This window comes from Chelonia mydas, chromosome 2 (assembly GCF_015237465.2).
Source record: "Chelonia mydas isolate rCheMyd1 chromosome 2, rCheMyd1.pri.v2, whole genome shotgun sequence".
NCBI lineage: Eukaryota > Metazoa > Chordata > Testudines > Cheloniidae > Chelonia > Chelonia mydas.
This window is the reverse complement of record NC_057850.1, coordinates 224,403,287-224,421,344: the sequence shown is the minus strand read 5'-3', so window position 1 is coordinate 224,421,344 and position 18,058 is coordinate 224,403,287. Positions and strand designations below refer to the sequence as shown.

Sequence of the window (18,058 nt, the reverse complement as noted above, 5' to 3'; positions counted from 1 at the left end):
CAAGACCTCGTGTCTCCTGAACCCCAAGTGGAGATGATCTTCAAAGGGAAAAGACAACTATAAAAAAATCAGAAGAGAAGCCCCAATTCATCTCTTTCTTCATCTCTACTCACAGCATCAACACTTTAAAGGCAAAGGAAGCATCATTGGACTGGGGAGGGATCCTGTCTGAAAGATTCAGCCAGTAAGACTGCTTGAACATGTGGTAAGAGAGACCTTTTTGCTTTAAATTCACTTAGTTTGTTAAGATATTAATTTGTGTTTTACCTTTTATTTTTTTGTAGCCAATTCAGACTTTTATGCCTCAATACTTGTAATCACTTAAAATTTATCTTTCTGTAGTTAATAGGATTGTTTTATCTAAACCAGTGTGTTTGGATTGACGCGTTTGGGAACCTCCATTTGAGATAACACGGTCCCTGCACATCATTTTCAATTATTGAAATGACGGACTTTCTATGAATTTGTAGTGTCCAGAAGGAAGGGGCGGGCAGTATGATACACATTTCTGGAGGAGAGTCTGGGACTGGAAGTATCCTGGTGTCACCCTGTGATATAATTCAGGAGTGACTGGCCAGAGCACTTTCATAATTCAGCTGGGAGTGATTTTGCACGCTAGAACAGGAGTAACCTGTAACCAGAACAGGAGTGGTTCTTACAGCAAAACAGGGTAAAAGGCTGGAGAATTGAGGGGACACAGCTGTTCAACAGTCCAGATTATACCCTGGTCAATGTCACAACTGCCCACCACTAACCTCCACAAACAGTGAGCCCAGTTCTCCGCTGAGCTGTGCCACTCTCTCATCTCACTAGTAGCTTTCCTAACACACTTTCCTCTATCTGCATTGAACCCTCTAGTTGGATACACTGCCTCAGAAATTGTAAATCTGTTAACAGAAATGGGCCTATGCTATGATGTTCAGATCCAAATCCAAGTTTTCCCAAAGTTTTGAGTCAGGCCCATTATACAGATAAGCCCAAGCCACAAAGTTTGGATCTGTATAAAATCTTCCCCAGAACTGGGGGATGGGTCTCAGAATAGGGGATGTAGTTTAGGCCCGTCTCTACTTTTTCCAGAGGTCAGCAAAACAAAAAAAATCTGGAATTGAAAAAAAATCATTTTGTTTCTCCCCTGCTTACGTTTCCCCTCCTTTGTGGCTTCTGACCAATTTCCATAACCAGCATTACAGCTCTGATCACAAAAGGAAGTAAAAACAAAAGGAGAATGGGGAAATACTTAAACAGGAAATTATTCACACTATTTGTTTTTCTACTGAAAACACTTTTAGATCAGTTTCACTTGAGCAGCTGGAGGTTTTTCCAACATGACAATTATTTTGTTATATGCTTTCTGTGGAAAGGAATATTTCCCAAATAAATACTACACTTTATCTCTTGACATCTGAAGAAAAGGCATTTTTAAACAGCTGCAGGAAACTCTTGTCAGATTCCTTAAAGTGAATGGGTAGAAAGCCACTTACCCCCAGTTGCCACAGTAATTTCACGTAGGAAATGGCCATAAAATGGAAAATCGAAGGACAGATTCACTCTCTGCAAGGAACAACACCAAAAAAGAAAAATCAATAATGTGAAGAATAGGAAGAGAAAAATGAAGAGCCCTCCACTTCAAAATGTGATTAACCCATTTATTCCTGCCATTTTTAAAGCAGCCTTGCCATCCCTCATTTGGAATCCCCAGTGGTTAAATTGGAGAAAAAAAAAAGTGTACGAGCTAAAGGCCTGAAAGCACAGCATATGGAAACATAGGATCTACGCTACTAATTAAAAAAAAATATAGCCCCACTAAATGGATGATTCTATTCGGTATAGGTAATCATCATGTTTGGGAAGGGTTTCCACTAAGCAAGGTTATTTCTGCCTTTTTTCTTAGTATGACAAGTATCATTATTTCATAGCTATAATAGTACCTGAATATTACAACATACCCCAATATTTGTCCACTCCACCAATTGCAGGCAATGGTCTGTATTTAAAATATCCTTCAAATGTATTTTTCTAAGCCTACTTCTGTCTTGTTTTTAATTTGTATACTACCTTTGGATTGAATTTGGCTCCCTTGCAAAAGGATTAGTTTCTCCAGCCATCAGAGATTTTTAATGACTTATTTGGCATGAAATTAACCACTGAAGATTACAGTGACTTGAAATTAGATTTTCTTTCCTCTTAAATGGAAACCAGAATTTTGAAGGGATTTGTTATTACTTTTTTTGTTTACAACTGGAACAGCAAAACACATTTTCATTGTGCTAACTGGACTATGTAGACTCTCTCTCTCTCTATATAAACTGAATACTTCAAGGCAAGATGGCACATCTAATGACAATATGTGAACTAATTTAAACAGCTTTTTCCTTACATGTTTTCTGTGTTGACAAACATGGTATATTAATGTACATACTCTATTTATTGTCCATGTGCTTCTTCTGTTATACATTATTTCCAACAGCACAGCTTAAAAATGCCAAATTTTCTGACCAAAACAATACTGAGGGACTCAGGTAAAACATAAGAGACCCCCAATATTGGGTAAGAAAAATATGTACTCATAAAAAAGGAGTAAAGCAGCAGCAGATTTTACTGTTTAAATAGATATGGTCACTTGTGAGTGACCAGCATAGCAGTATTTATTTCTTCTCTCTCCACTTTGGTTTATAATTATCTTACTTTTTTCTTCCTTTCTTATAAGCCCATTCATATTTCCTATTAAGTATCTACATCTTCAGCATACTTCTTTTAATCTTCACTGTTCTAAGTCTTGCCTCCAGACTATTTCTTTCTGCCCAGACCAGAAAGTAGAGGGTTTTTAATTTTTTTTATTTTTTGTTTAACATTAACCATTGTTATTTCTACCTATATCTCCCCTTACTCCTGTTCAGCTCATTTAGAATAGCTTTTACAACAATTTAGAATCACTCTGGCAAACAACTGTGCCCCCTTAGCAATATAGCAGGACTCTGAATTAAAAGCTGTACTATTAAAAGACCCATCCTGTGCCCATTCAACAAATATTGTGCTCTCATTGATTTCATTTGTACAGTTGGGCCCTAAATCCTGGAACTGTAATATCTGTTTAATACAATATTAGGATTTAAATAATCATCTGTAATACAGGGCATAAACGTCTGTTTTTAAAGGTGTATTTTTAAGGACAACCATCATTTAAGACATGCTCACCTTTCCAGCTGGAAAGCTTATATCAACTTTTGCAGTTATAATGCTGTAGGGTTGATATGCCCTGCAGGAGAGAAGCTCTTTCCATGCACAAGTGATAGAATTTGTGTGCACAAAAGAGAACTGTGTATTTACTAAATATCTGGTACCTTCCTGATTCAGCAAATCTGTTATTAGATGCCCTACCAATGAATCTGTGCATCCAAATCACAACTGGAGTTTAATTTTATTGCCAAAATGTTAATGACAAACAAAAAGAATAAATAAAAATGTTGAGAAAGAGTTGTAGATGGGAAAATATAATCCTTTTTATTTTCAAAGATAGAATAGAAACAAAGGAAGACTGTATTAATTGACTGTTCATGATTCCAATGAGAACTGCGGAATAATATCATTAAGCATTGATAGTGCAGGACTTAGAACTGACACACTTCATGACTAATCTGCATTGTTCCTTTTCCCTTGATAAACAGGAGTAAGAAATGGTATAGGGAACTCAGAAGCTATATGTATCTTTCAGTATTGCAGAACACATTTATTTACTTGTAGACTGAATAGGTATTTTGTCCATTAGTTATTTTGAGGTGATGGTGGAAGAAAGGTGACACCATAATTCTTAGCATTCCCAGAAGGAATCATACAGAAAATACTTACAGGCAAATTGCCATGTCGGAAACACTGATTTCTTGATGTGTCAGTCCTATAGATATCGTTGTGTTCTATAGGCAGTTGTTACAGAAATGATATCCCAGCATGGCCGTGAGGTGGGCATTATTAATGTCCTGTATACAGGTAGTTGCATCTGTCCTAATAGCTGCACAACTTTGAAATGACACTATATATAATTGCAGGCTTGTACCTCGTTTTCCTTCCTTATATCCATTAGGAAAGTACATTTTCTTACTTTGGAATTTTTCTATTTTTTTTCTAAATTTTCATAATTTCTAATTTTTCTGTCTTATTTTATCATTTCTAATTATCTATTTTTTCACAACTAATGTTTTATTTTTAAAAATAAACAAATGCAAACACTAATGAGCTACCTTACGATAATAAACCACTATATTAGGCAAGTGGAAGGTAAACAAACCCAAACATCTCTCAGGATACAAATTTCAGTGTCAAAATTCCAAATAGTAATTTATTGAAAAAATGTTTAATAATTAAAATTACAAAAATAGCAGAAGTTCTCATCCAAGAAATGAGAACATTTAGATTGCCAAATTATTGAAACATTGAGGCAGGAGGTCAAATTTGAGATCTTACTGTGAATCTAGGGAAAACTAAGTGTCCAATGAATCTTTCCAAATTATAGTTTTGCAAAATTACCTTTCTAGTTCATTATGATCTCAAGCTCCGAACAGTTTACAAGTTGATACAATATGTTCAAGCTTTATTACATCTATTCAGAACCCCCAAATTATAAAATGCATTAACACTGAGCTTTTAAGCAAATCTGAATCCTTGTTTTCCTATACTAAAGAATGATGCTTAAGAAGTCATCAGCATCTAAATCACTAAGTCTCAGCAAGATGTGTGAATTGACCTTTCATTGAGTAATGAAGGAGTTTCATCTCTGCACAAGGAGATGAGAGATGTTTCTGCCAAGCTCCAACCAGACCGCCCATTTGGCATTTTAAATACTATACTAGTTTTGTGGTTTCTTATTTTTTCAAAAGTCATCACGGTGATCATTTGTAAGGAAGCATAAAGCTATGAACTGGTGTCAAGTACAACTATAGCCCACATTCCTTTTCTCTAGATGCAAGATTAGAATCTTGACTTAACTATAATCAGTCTTTTAGAATTACTATTTTTTACCCTTTGAACTAAAAGTCTTGGTCCCTGGGTTAGCAGAAAGCCGAGTGAATTATGAAAGCAACATTAAAAGCGTAATTCATTAAAAAGGCTTTTAGTATAGAGAGTTATTTTTAAAATTTTCCTGTAAAATATCCATGTAGGAGCCAGGTAGTAGAATGTGTCCAATTCCAGACTATCATTCCATGACAGCTGAGCCATGCAGCATATGTGGGTGTTGGTTGATCCAACATGCAAATACAAATCAATTACACACAGAGAAATAAAACCTTACCGGTAGATTCATTGGTACTTATCCATCTTTAAGAGAGGACATAAAACAGAGGTCTCAAGAGAGGTCTTAAAAACAATAGCAAAATCTATGCCTGGATTTTTATGCCTCTAATTGAATTTTGTGGGCAAACATCATTACTTACATCTCTATCTATTATGGACACAAAGCAGGTGGATTCACTGTTACTCTCTGAGGTGAATATGAAATGGATTAGTTAAACCACATTACATCCCTGTGTGGATGCTGTTAATCAGAATCAAAGGGACCTTAATTTGGTTTAGTTTAATTCACTTTGGTTTAATATGGTTTAAGTAATCCACTTCAAATTCACATCTTTTGTTAATTTGGATTAATTTTCCTGGATATTCACTGTGAAAACAAGCTCTTAGGGGCATGAAGAATCCACATCCCTGAGAGACCTAGCTATGACGACCTAATCCCTGGTGTGGACAGCACTAGGTTGACAGAAGAATTCTTCTGTTGACCTAGCTACTGCCTCTTGGGGAGATGGATTACCTACACCAATCCGAAAACCCTTCCTGTCAGTGTAGGTAGTGTCTACACTGAAGCACTATAGCAGTACAGCTGCTTCACTGCAGTTGTGCTGCTGCAGCAGTTTAAGTATAGACATACACTTAGGCCTGGTCTACACTAGGCAATTAGGTCAGTATAACTATGTTGCTCAGGGATGTGAAAAATCCACACCCCTGAGTGACACAGTTAAACTGACCTAACCCTCAGTGAAGACAGCTCTAGGTCAATGGCAGAATTCTCCCATTGATCTAGCTACTGCCTCTCAGGGAGGTGGAGTACTTACGCCGATGGGAGAACCCCTCCCGCCAGCATAGGTAGTGTCTTCACTGAAGCGCTACAGTATGGTGCAGCTGTGACACTGCAGCATTTTAAGTGTCAGTCCATTCTAAACCTCTGGATTCACTCCCTCACAACTTTCACAAAATTTTGCTCTTGGACTAAAATTTCTCATGCTTAGCCACAATGGTTCAAGTTGAAACAAGTGTGCTTACAAGTTAACATGTGCATTCAGAGAAAAAATTAATGCCAGGTGAAGGCTGCCAAACAATATTATGTAACATTTCTAATTTTAATTTAACCCTAGATTTAGGGCCCCAGCTATTGCCAGAGTGTTTCTTGTTAGGAAAATATTCAACTCTGGGAAAGGTATTGTTAGTTCTTTTGTACAAAGTTTGCATTTTTTTAGTCTTTTTCCCAACTCAGGTGAAGAGAGTGCTCTTGAGAAGAAGCCTTTGGCAGAGTAGCAAAACCATGAAAGATTCTTATTTGTGGCACACTTCCCAGCCCCCAGCCCCACGAACTGACTTAGAATGTGTGCAAAAGTCACAGATAACTGATACAGAGCTTTATTAAATTCATCCCAAAGATAGGGAACTGTCTCAACACCTTTATTTCCATTATCCCCAGCCCCTTACAGACTTCTTAGCTATTTATTTTGACCTTTTGGCTAGGCAAAAGATTGCCTGAATGCTGTCCTTTGTCAGCCTAAATCTACTGGATTTATTACCTTCCTCGGTTTTTGAACTCTGAACTAAATCCCACAGTGATTCGTCTGTCTCCTACTTCCCTCTGAGCTTGTCACCTCACTGGTGGGTTTATTGGCTATGGGAAATAATATGACAGAACCCAGTGGAGAAAAGAATTTTAGCTTTGTTTTTGTTCTCTCAGCCTCAGAAGGCCCCTCTTGCATGTTTAAGAACCATTGAGCTATCAAGCAAAGCTACTACGTGGAGTTTTTTCAACTGTCAGAACCTCATCTCACTGTTGCAACTAACTGGGCGGTAGATGAAGCAAGAACTTTGAGTCACAACACAGAATCTTAATTTTCCTTATTTAATTAATGCCAATATTGGCTCTTCTGTTCAGGCAGTTTCCAGTAGTTGGTCAGACATGGGAATACAACTTGGAAATCATGCAGCATCCAATTATAATTGTATGCTAGCTGCTTATTTTTGTATTCATGGTACAGGACAGTGTGATCGGAATTAGCCAACGTAGATTTCTAATCTGGAAATGGAATTACATCTGCCACTTTAGCTACCGTCATTTGACAAAAAAAGTTTAAATCATAATATTTTGGCAAGAATTTAAGAGTTCTCAAAAGGAAGATGTGGCTGGCACTTCACACAAATTTAAAATGTAAATGCAAGTCTACTCCCTGTTGGGGTTAAAAACAGGAGTTAAGCAATTTAATCTTGAGCCCAATCCTGATGTCAGTGAATCCAGGGGCAAAATTCCCACTGACTTCAACAGCAGCAGGATTGCTTTGTGCATCATAGTTTTTGATCTGACCTCGAACACAACTAAGGTGAATTTTCAGTTCATCTGGAAAAAGTTCCTTGAGGAAAATATTCCCCAAGGGACACTTGCAGCAGATGCACTAAAGCAACATATATTTTTTTTATCACAGCATTGTACAGACATCCAGAGCTCTGAGCTATAAATGCAGAGGTGAACCACCTTTAGTAGAAGTTGTCCTAGATAATTATTGATGTGTCAGTCATAGGAGAAAAATATCAAAGCCAGTCAAAGAGGGAGAGTATCAATGTATAGCAAATCCCTTACTGCTGCTTGCCGATGGGTATTGGACAAAATCCCGTGGATCTTCACTTTGTCTTTTTCCATTTGGTCTATGTTCACCCACAAATCCCGGCTGATAGAATCAAATGGGCCGTATGTCCTGGAAGTATAATAATTATGATCTGTATCCTCCTGTGTGGGGGAAAACACACAAACAAAACCAAGTACAGATTAAAATGGAAAATATCTCCCAGACATGTCTAAATTTTGTCTTTGAAATACTGAGTTTTATTGTTCCTTAAAGCAACAAATAAGACCAAACTGTTTCTATGACAAGTAAACTAATAAGGAAAAGGTACAAACTTTAAATCTATTATAGAAGATATATATATATTTTTAAAAACAAATAAAATAGGAGGCAAATATTTGCCTTGCATGTTATAATCTTATCTTATAAATGAAATTTTAGTCATCCCAAAACTCAGATATATAGCTGCTGTAAAGGCCTTACTGAAATCTGTGGGAAAATGAATGCTGACTTCCAAGTGAGTGATAGCCAGTAAATCCCCTGTGACAACTTCTCCACTTTAATAACAGCAAGAAGCAGTACTACTTTCAGCTAATGGCTTTACAATGATGGAATTTTTAATGTGTTTTCTTTTTATTGACCTGCTTTTTATTAGAATGCCCATTACTGATAATAAAAATTGTTCTTTGGTATGTGTCAGACTACTCTACTATTTCATCTTAAATTAGCATGAGATTATTTTTTTATTGTACATGTTCCACTCAGTAAAGAGATCTAACTACTTAATGGATTCTGCTGTACCAAAGCCAGAACGTCCATCTCTCTGGTTCATGTTTATTAGCGGTATCAACTAGAGCTGTATGAATAACTGATTTTTTGGTTTGCTGGAATTTCTGAAAAACTTCTCCCAGTTGACCAGAATCAAAGTTTGTGTGCGCATGTCTGTGTTTGAGAAATCTGAAAAGTTGGAAACAATTTTGGGGGGTCAAATTAAACATTTTGTTCAACTAGAAAATGAAACTTTTTAGTTTGGGTATTTTAATTAAAGTGAAGGAAATGAGAGGCTACATTCACAAAACAAAAACAAATAAAAAAAAACCCCAAGAAGAGGAGCCGTCCCTTATAACCTTTAGCCTAGTGGTTAGGGCACTTAGCTGCGCTGTTGGAGATTCATGTCTGAATCCCTGCTTTGGAGCAAGAACTGGAACCCAGGTCTTCCCCTGCCCAGGTGAATGTCCTAATCAGTAGGCAATGGAATCACTCTCACTCTCTTTTTCTGGCCAATGACTATTTAAGTGTTTTATTCAAAGTAGAATAGCTTCAAGAAGAGATTGAGAGATATCTTCCTAGAACACCTTATAATTGCTGCTTTGTGAATGGTGGCAAACTCCCTTTGTGAATCTAGACTGAAAATGTGAAATGTTTCCTTTTTGATTAAATGAATCATTTCAACATTTCAATTTTTTTTCTTTTTTCATTCAGTCCAAAACAATTTGCCAAAATCAACACCAATTCAGAAATATGTTTCAGTTGGCCTGAATCTGCATTTTGGGGCAAAAAAAAATTCATCTGAAAAAATTCACCCAGATCTAGCCTCAACCCCTATAAAATCCTAACCGTTCAGGGTAATAAATTACCATACATATGTTTTAAACTAAAATTTCCAGTTCTGCGTTTTCTAAACTGACAGTACTTAATGCTCATGCTTAAACATCCACAGAAGCAAAGTCAAAGGTAAAATACATGAGGACTGGATTTGCTATAATGGATCACACCATTAAGTGCACCAAGTTCTGCAGTTGCTTACAACAGTGACAACTTTGTCATGTTTCAGAAGAAGTTCAGTGCCTATGTCCACTTCTGCAATGCTGTATACGGTGCACATGATGGCCAAGACACACAAAAGTGACAAGTTATTTTGAATGGCCAAGTTGAGCATCCACCACTCTGAAGTTCAAGCCCCTTCCAAAGCATCTCAAGCTGAACACCTAAAATCTGAGGCACTCAAATTCACTAGTCAATTTTGTAAATCTTGTCCAGTAAGCATAATAAAACAATTAGCCCCATAGTACTCCAGTGAGTAAAGTCATTAATATTTCTAAGCCGCTTTGAGATCTTTGGATAGAAGCCTCAACAGAAGGGTTAAGTATTGTTAGTATAACATGCAGAAAAATGCAACACTCTACTCTGTGGCAATCAGCTTATGCACAATAGCACAAAATCATTACCCTTCTTCAGCACACAAAAGATGTCGAAATTTGACATGATTATTTTTATGTGCACATACGTATGCACATGCACACGTGCGCACACACACACACAATTTGTAGTATAATGGTGTTCAAAAGCCCCAGTCAGGATCAGGATCCCATTGTGCTGAGTGCTGTAGCATGGATTCAGACATAGTCCCCGGCCTGAAGAATTTTCCATCTTCTTTAAGATAACATACAACAAGTGGGCGTAACAATCAATTGGAAGGGAAAGGTAGGATGGAGGTAACAGGGGATAGGAGCAATGGAATAGAAGCAATGATAAAAATAGATCCATAATAATAATTAGCTCTTATATGGCAATTTACAGAGGAGGTCAGTATTATTCCCCTCCCACAACCCCACATTTTTGCAGGTGGGGAAACAGAGGTAAAGAGAGGGGAATTCTCTTGCCCAAATCACACAGCAGGCCTGTTACAGAGCCAGGAATAGAAGCCAGGTCTTCTGCATGCCACGCCATTGCTCTAGCCACTACACTACTAGCCATATAACAACAACTAGTAGGCTTCAAGATCATCGTATTTAAAAATAAATTATCCAGAGATAATTCTGGTGATGTTGGCCAAATGGAGCTTAGGTTTAGAAGGGCTTTACAGGCAAGGATAAGAAGCTTGCATTCAATGGAGTGGAGAAGGAAGGGGCTCAAAAAGTGGGGGAATGACACGACAATGGGCCAGGAAGACAATCTTAGCAGTCATGTTTTGATTGGACCTCATGCAAAGGAGGTGGGTGTCAGGAAGGCTATAAAGGAGGAAGCTGGAATATTCAAGACAGGAGATAAGGGCCTGAATGAGAGTTTTGGCAGCACGTACAGCAAGAAAAGACCAGGGTTTAGAAACATCATGGAGAAAGAAATGGAAAGATTTGGAAATGGCCTGGATGTACAGGTCTAGAGAAACGCTCAAGGGAACATCCAAATTATGTGCTCAAGGGACTGGAAGACAGTGGGACTATCAACAACTTTATGGAGCTAACTTCTAGTATTTTCCCTTCTAGCTTCACATTTTTTCTCCTTTACAAAGTAACTTGAGTTGTGATCCAGAGATTTTACAATCTGCACTTCTACTTGTGGATCTGCAACGTTCATTGCAGCTGGATATCCATGCTTACAGCTGAAACGGAAGAACTTTACAATTGCTGATAACTGCATGGCATCTGCAGAAGAATGGAAACCAGTGATTTGGGGATCTAAGCCGATTAGACAGTCCTGCTAATATTATGACAGCTGCTACTTTGTAGGATACCTAAAAGGAGGAGGCTAAGAGGGATGGAAAACAAAGGTGCTTGAGTGACAGCCAGAGATAGAACTTATCTAATGTTCCTGTTTCTTTTTCTTGCTCTTTAATTGTTTTCCTTTGTCACAAATTAATTGTTGTCACTGTCAGAAATAATTTAAATGAAGGAGTTTACCCTCTACTTTTAGTTGTGACAGGATTACACACTTCTTGCCTCAATGGCAACAAGAAATAGTGTGACACGATTACATACTTCTGTTTCCAGTTTTCTTCACCAAGCAAAGTAATTGAGTCTTACTATTGAAATATGCTATACTTAGAGGAAATTAAAACCATTACCATCCATTTCAAACTTTCTCTAGTAAAAGGACAGCCTAGAGTATGACTGATCAAAAGCAAGTGCTTTGGAAGATAGGATTAAAATTCAAAATGATCTGGACAAACTGGAGAAATGGTCTGAAGTAAATAGGATGAAATTCAATAATGACAAATGTAAAGTACTCCACTTAGGAAGGAACAACGAATTGCATACATACAAAATGAGAAATGACTGCCTAGGAAGGAGTACTGGGGAAAGGGATCTGGGGGGCATAGTGGATCACAAGCTAAATACAGTCAACAGTGTGATGCTGTTGCAAAAAAAGCAAACATTGTTCAGGGATGTATTAGCAGGAGTGTTGTAAGCAAGACATGAGAAGTAATTCTTGCACTCTGCTCCATGCTGATTAGGCCTCAGCTGGAGTATTGTGTCCAGTTCTGAGCACCACATTTCAGGAAGATGTGGACAAATTGGAGAAAGTCCAGAGAAGAGCAACAAAAATGATTAAAGGTCTAGAAAACATGACCTATGAGGGAAGATTGAAAAATTTGGGTTTGTTCAGTCTGGAGAAGAGAAGACTGAGAGGGGACATGATAACAGTTTTCAAGTACATAAAAGGTTGTTACAAGGAGGAGGGAGAAAAAATGTTCTTCTTAACCACTGAGGATAGGACAAGAAGCAATGGGCTTAAATTGCAGCAAGGGCAGCTTAGGTTGGACATTAGGAAAAAATTCCTAACTGTCAGAATGGTTAAGCACTAGAATAAATTGCCTAGGGAGGTGGTGGAATTTCCATCACTGGGGATTTTTTAAGAGCAGGCTGGACAAACACCTGTCAGGGACGGTCTAGATCAGAGGCGAGCAAACTGCAGCCCGTGGGACCCTTCTGCCCAGCCCCTGAGCTCCTGGCCCAGGAGGCTAGCCCCTGGCCCCTCCCACATTGTCGCCCCTCCCCCGCAGCCTCAGCACGCCGCGCCAATGCTCTGGGCGGCCGGGCAGCACAGCTGCAGAGCCGCGGCCTGACCTGGTGCTTTGGGCGGCACGGCTGCAGCGCCACCAGCCGCTGGTGCTCCAGGCAGTGCATTAAGAGGGCAGGGAGCAGGGGGGTTGGATAGAGAGCAGGGGAGTTGGGGGTGGTGGTCAGGGGTGTGGATAGGGGTCGGGGCAGTCAGAGGGCGGGGAACAGGGGGGTTGGATGGGGTAGGAGTCCCCGGGGGGCAGTCAGGAAGGAGGGGGGGTTGGATGGGGTGGCAGTCAGGGGCAGGGGTTCCGGGGGCGGTCAGGGGACAGGGAGAAGGGGTGGTTGGATGGGGCAGGGATCCTGGGGGGGCAAGTCAGAAATGAGAGAGGGGGTTGGATGGGGCAGGAGTCCCAGGGGAGCCGTCAGGGGCCGAGAAGCGGGGCTGGGCGTGGGGGGGGGGTGTTGGATAGGAGGCGGGGGCCGGGCCACACCTGGCTGTTTGGGGAGACACAGCCTCCCCTAACCGGCCCTCCATACAATTCTGGAAACTGGATGTGGCCCTCAGGCCAAAAAGTTTGCCCACCCCTGGTCTAGATAATACTTAGTTCTGCCTTGAATGCAGGGGAATGGACTAGATGACTCTGAAGGTCCCTTCCAGTTCTATGATTCTCTAAGAACATGGAAGCCATTCCCAGCTGTCCAAAGCTCTAATCCTACATTTGGTCACATCTGGAATTGTCACCGAAAGGAATGGGATCTTTACCTGAGAAAGGACTGCAAGATCAGTCCCGAAATCATTTTGGAGGTTCCCTCACACCTCTGGAGGGGGGTGTGTGGAATCACAATGGATGCTCTTTCACACACAACTACTCATCCAAAGTGTGCAGATTTATCACAAACTGCTACTGCAGTAGATACATGATATTTACATTTTCAAAGGCTTAATTATAGCTTATATTCTAGGGGATGCAGCCAATTAGTTCATTTTATCATCTATTTGTCATTGTATTATGTGGTGTTATGGTCAATTCATATGCTATTTCATATATAATCAATGCATGTTAAATAGATTTAAATTGTAGGTTTATAGAAGTATAAGGCTGACATGTATTTAGGAGTGATGAGTGTGTATTAGGTATATAAGTAAAACATTGCTGGAATGCAAAGCCTACAGGCTCAGACCTGTAAGATTTTACTTTAGCCAGACTAGGCCATAGGCTTAAGAATGCTTGACATGAGTGAATGACTAAGGAATAACCCTATGCAAGGAAATCACAAGATTACTGTAAAAAAATGTGCCAATAGGTGATGTTATGGAACAGTAGATTGCAATAGACCGCAATATATTGTCGAAGACCACAAGACACCAGACTGTAACATCGTTGAATGTTCTGTCCTGACCACAGGTTGCCAAGGACACATGTTGTGCATAGATGCTAATGACAATAAAAGGAACTAAGAACAACCTATGAAAAATGGGATACCCCGATATTCATGGGGGATGGAAGTACAGATAAGGAAAAGAGGGTTGAAACCCTCATGCATATGCATATGGTGTTAGGTGTGGTCATAACAACAAGATAAGAGAGGTTCCCTGGTTGGGTAAAAGTGAGAACCCCAAAGGATAACCCCATGAGAAACTCGAGCAGGAACAATCCCTCTATCGATGATTGACAATTGCTGCTTCCCGCAGCCCCCATTGGCCTGGAGTGGCAAACCGCAGCCACTGGGAGCTGCAATCAGCCGAACCTGCGGACGCGGCAGGTAAACAAACTGGCGCAGCCCACCAGGGGGGTTACCCTAGCGGGCCGCAGGCTAAAGGTTGCCAATCCCTGATCTATTGAGAGATCCACCGGACTCTCCAATATCTTTGAGGATGTGAGTATGACTACCGTCTTAGTCACTGCATGCATTTTTGTAGGATTTATATATGCACAGGTAATTGTAACATTACTTATTGCTTTAATAAAACTCGTAGTACAGATAAGACTTAGTACTTGTGATTGTTTCTGTGGTCATTATCTTTGGACTTCCTGTGTTCCTAGAGCCTTCCAATGTGAGAAAAGCACCAGAGCTAATTTTCACTCTGTTGAGCTTGTAACTGTAGCAACAGGAGCTGAACCCATGGTAGTTTAATACAAAATTACTAAATTCAATTTAAATAAATAAAAAACCTAAAGAGAAATATACTGACCATAAGTTTTGCTTTATCTGGAAATGACAACTTATTAGCAGTCGTTACTGATGCACTTCACTCACAGCTGTTGCAGATGGAGGTACTTTATGGTTATCTTCTGATGTACCCTATATGCCAAAGAGCATTAGCTCCAGTGACAGCATTTAATAAGCAACTCCTAATAGCCTCAAAAGCTCCAGATTCGTAATAAAAGTAAACATAAGTAAAACCATACTATCAGAAAGATGGTATGCAAACAACTTAACCAAGTACTTTTCTTTTCAAGTGGTTAGAGTCAAGAGTTATTACTGTTATGGTAGATGATTCAAAAAAGGTACAGTAAATTTAAAGTTCCAAGTCTAATGCATCATTCAGATGACATAATGTTTTTATAGAAGCTAAAATGTAGGTTAATGGCATCATAGAGACCCAAGGAAGAGATCAGTTCCAGAGGTAATGGGGATACGGGATTACAAAATAACTATTGCATTATTTATCTTAAGCAAAGATAAATATGCACAGCTTTAACTGCAAAGCTAATTTGCAGTTAAAGCTCCACAAGGACTTTATTTATTGCCAATTTCTAATAACTGATCAAAACTATTCTATTTACTCTCTCTAGCAACCAAATGACTACATAACCCCTCTCCCCCGCCCCATAAGGCCATATTATTAAGGCCAAATGACTGCTTTATAAGAGTATTTTAAATGGTACCTTGATCCATGCTTAAAGGAGAATCTTTTAACATCTTGCAATTAGCACACTAATTATAGCCTTCAGCTCAACAACCAAGTCAATGTGTATAGAATAACTGATGTATAAATAGCTATTAAGTTTTGTGTAAAAAAAACAGTCTTATGCACTGCCGTAATTCAGATACATTAACTTCATGTATTTCTGAAGGGAAATGAAATAGTTTCAACAGGGATGATGTACGGAAACCAGCATCTGCCCGTTCAACAAGGAGGCTAAATTCATTCTAAACATCTTTCTCACAGACAACATTCTGTGACTACACTGTTAAATGCCTTTTTATTGTAATTCCCATTTCTACTATTTGTAAATCTTACAGTGTGGCTGGACTGGAGCACTGTAGTTAGCCTAACATTAGTTCTGGTAGAACTCTGCCCCTCCCCCCTTTATTTTTTATTGTTAGTAAATTAGAAAATCCGGGTTCTATTCCAAGTTCCTACATCACATAATTTGGTACATATACTTCCACTAAAGAAATCAACACAAAGATTGCTGGTCTTAACACAGTGCCCAGCTAATGAGTCATATTTCATTTGTATCAACAAGCATCTATGGCTTATTTTTATTCTCTGATTTATGGGTCTCTGTCAATAGTATATCTGTTCTGTAATACATTCTATTAATAGAGTCTAGATATATAGGGACATCAAAAAGCTAGAATTGATGCTAGTGTTGGGTTCAGGCATTGTATTTTTTAAAATGTGTTATTATTTATTTCCCTAGCTCTCGAGACATGAGCATGTAAGTCTGCAGACATTGTAAAAATCAGTGATAGCAATACAAAAGCAATGCAGCTATTAAGGAATCAGAGCAAACTTTACAAATATTTCAAATGAAGTAAAAACTTGACAGAAAATAAACAACATGCAGAGAAAGATGCCAACTCTTGTTTCCATCTCATTTCTTGTGGGAGCAAAAACATGGAAGATTTCTAGCGAGTTGATATTTGAACACTATTTTTTGAGGTACTATTTGTTGTCCACCTCATCTAGAGCAGTATCTTGTCCATAAATATGCTTAGGAAGTAGCTTCCCCAGATTACTACATACAGCTTTTACTGAAATGATTTCCCCAGACTTTTTCAGTTTGGTTGGTGGGATTATTGCATTAACCATTTTTCAACTGGTGCTATATATAAAGTGGATGCTGGACAGAAATGTCCATCATATTTCTTCCCTGCCTCACGAACAACTTATTTGTCACCACTGTTAATTATATGAATCATTAACGATTCCTCTTTGCTGGAGTTGCAGTCTTCCTACTGTGTGGAAACAAAAAAAACATAAACACACAGAAGTTAATTTCACACTGTTTTGACCAGAGATGTTGCATGGTGACCTATACAATTCTAGTAGTCTTACTGGGTCTGATTTATTCAGAAGTGTTGAGCACCTGTAATTCCCATTGCAGTGAATGAGTGTTCAGTGCCATTGTAGATCATACTTGTCCTGTATTTGTCAAATTAAATAACAGAACACACAAACCATATACAGTGTGTGTACAAATGCACCAGAATACAATCTAAATACCACAAAACCATTTTCCCATTCCAGAAAAAAATTGGTCTCCTTTCACAGATTAAGATTTCCAATGTGTGGCAGAGAGTTAGGTGAGTTTATTGGGCAAAACAAACTGTCCATACCCAATTATTAAGCTTATTCAATTTTAATGTTTTATTAAGAAAATATTGAGGGCAATATATCACCACCTTAATCAATTATGAACTATAAGTAAAATAGAGCAGGACAGGCTAGTGATCAGTTACCCAGTCCTGGAGTGCAGGTAGGCTGTTTCTGTTATCATCAGGTCCATTCCCATTTGGCTGTGTAGATCCTGTGTTGTTCCCTCGTGGTCAGTAATTAGCACTCTTTTATGCCTTATACACTACATAACTCATATATCACACACGAGCCATCCTTGTTCTTGCATGTATTACCTAACTGATCACTCATCACCCTTATCCATACTTGGTATATTTCAAGCTATATACAGCCTTCATTTTTGTAATCACAGACAACACTCTTTTCCTGACTGGGTTATGCTTTCTTAGCATACCTTGGTTATGCATCCCTCCACTTATATTATCTAGATAGCTTATTTCATTGCCCTAGGCGTTTTCCTGTTTTTCTCAGATTTAACTATTCTTGTGGCCTTGTCCTTATCATTACCAGTTCGGGTGTGGTGTAATGGTCCTTGGCACCTAGACTATCAATCATTGTAGAAAGCCTACTTATATAACTTCAGTTCAGTTATTATCTGTACATGACCTTCCAACACTTGGATTTTTTAAAAAGCTGTTACAACAAACCATGCATGATGTTCATTTCTGTGATATTTCAAAGTAATAACCACATAATGGCCCCAAAATGTATTCAAATTGCTAGTTAGGTCTCTGGCCAAGGAAGCAGGTGAAATGAGAAACTAGTTAACCTGTAAATTATCAGCATACAGATCAGAAAAGCAACTTCCATTTGGATGT

General features: G+C 38.7%; 1 protein-coding gene across 1 annotated transcript in view; it reads right to left on the bottom strand.

The window, feature by feature from the left end:
• PLXDC2 (plexin domain containing 2) overlaps positions 1 to 18,058 on the bottom strand; it is a 393,218-nt gene that overhangs the window by 156,252 nt on the left and 218,908 nt on the right. The window contains exons 3-4 of the mRNA XM_037890821.2: positions 7,883 to 8,029; positions 1,482 to 1,551 (exon numbers count right to left, since the gene is read on the bottom strand). Coding sequence (XP_037746749.1) covers positions 1,482 to 1,551; positions 7,883 to 8,029 — 217 coding nt within the window. The remainder of the gene's footprint in view (positions 1 to 1,481; positions 1,552 to 7,882; positions 8,030 to 18,058) is intronic.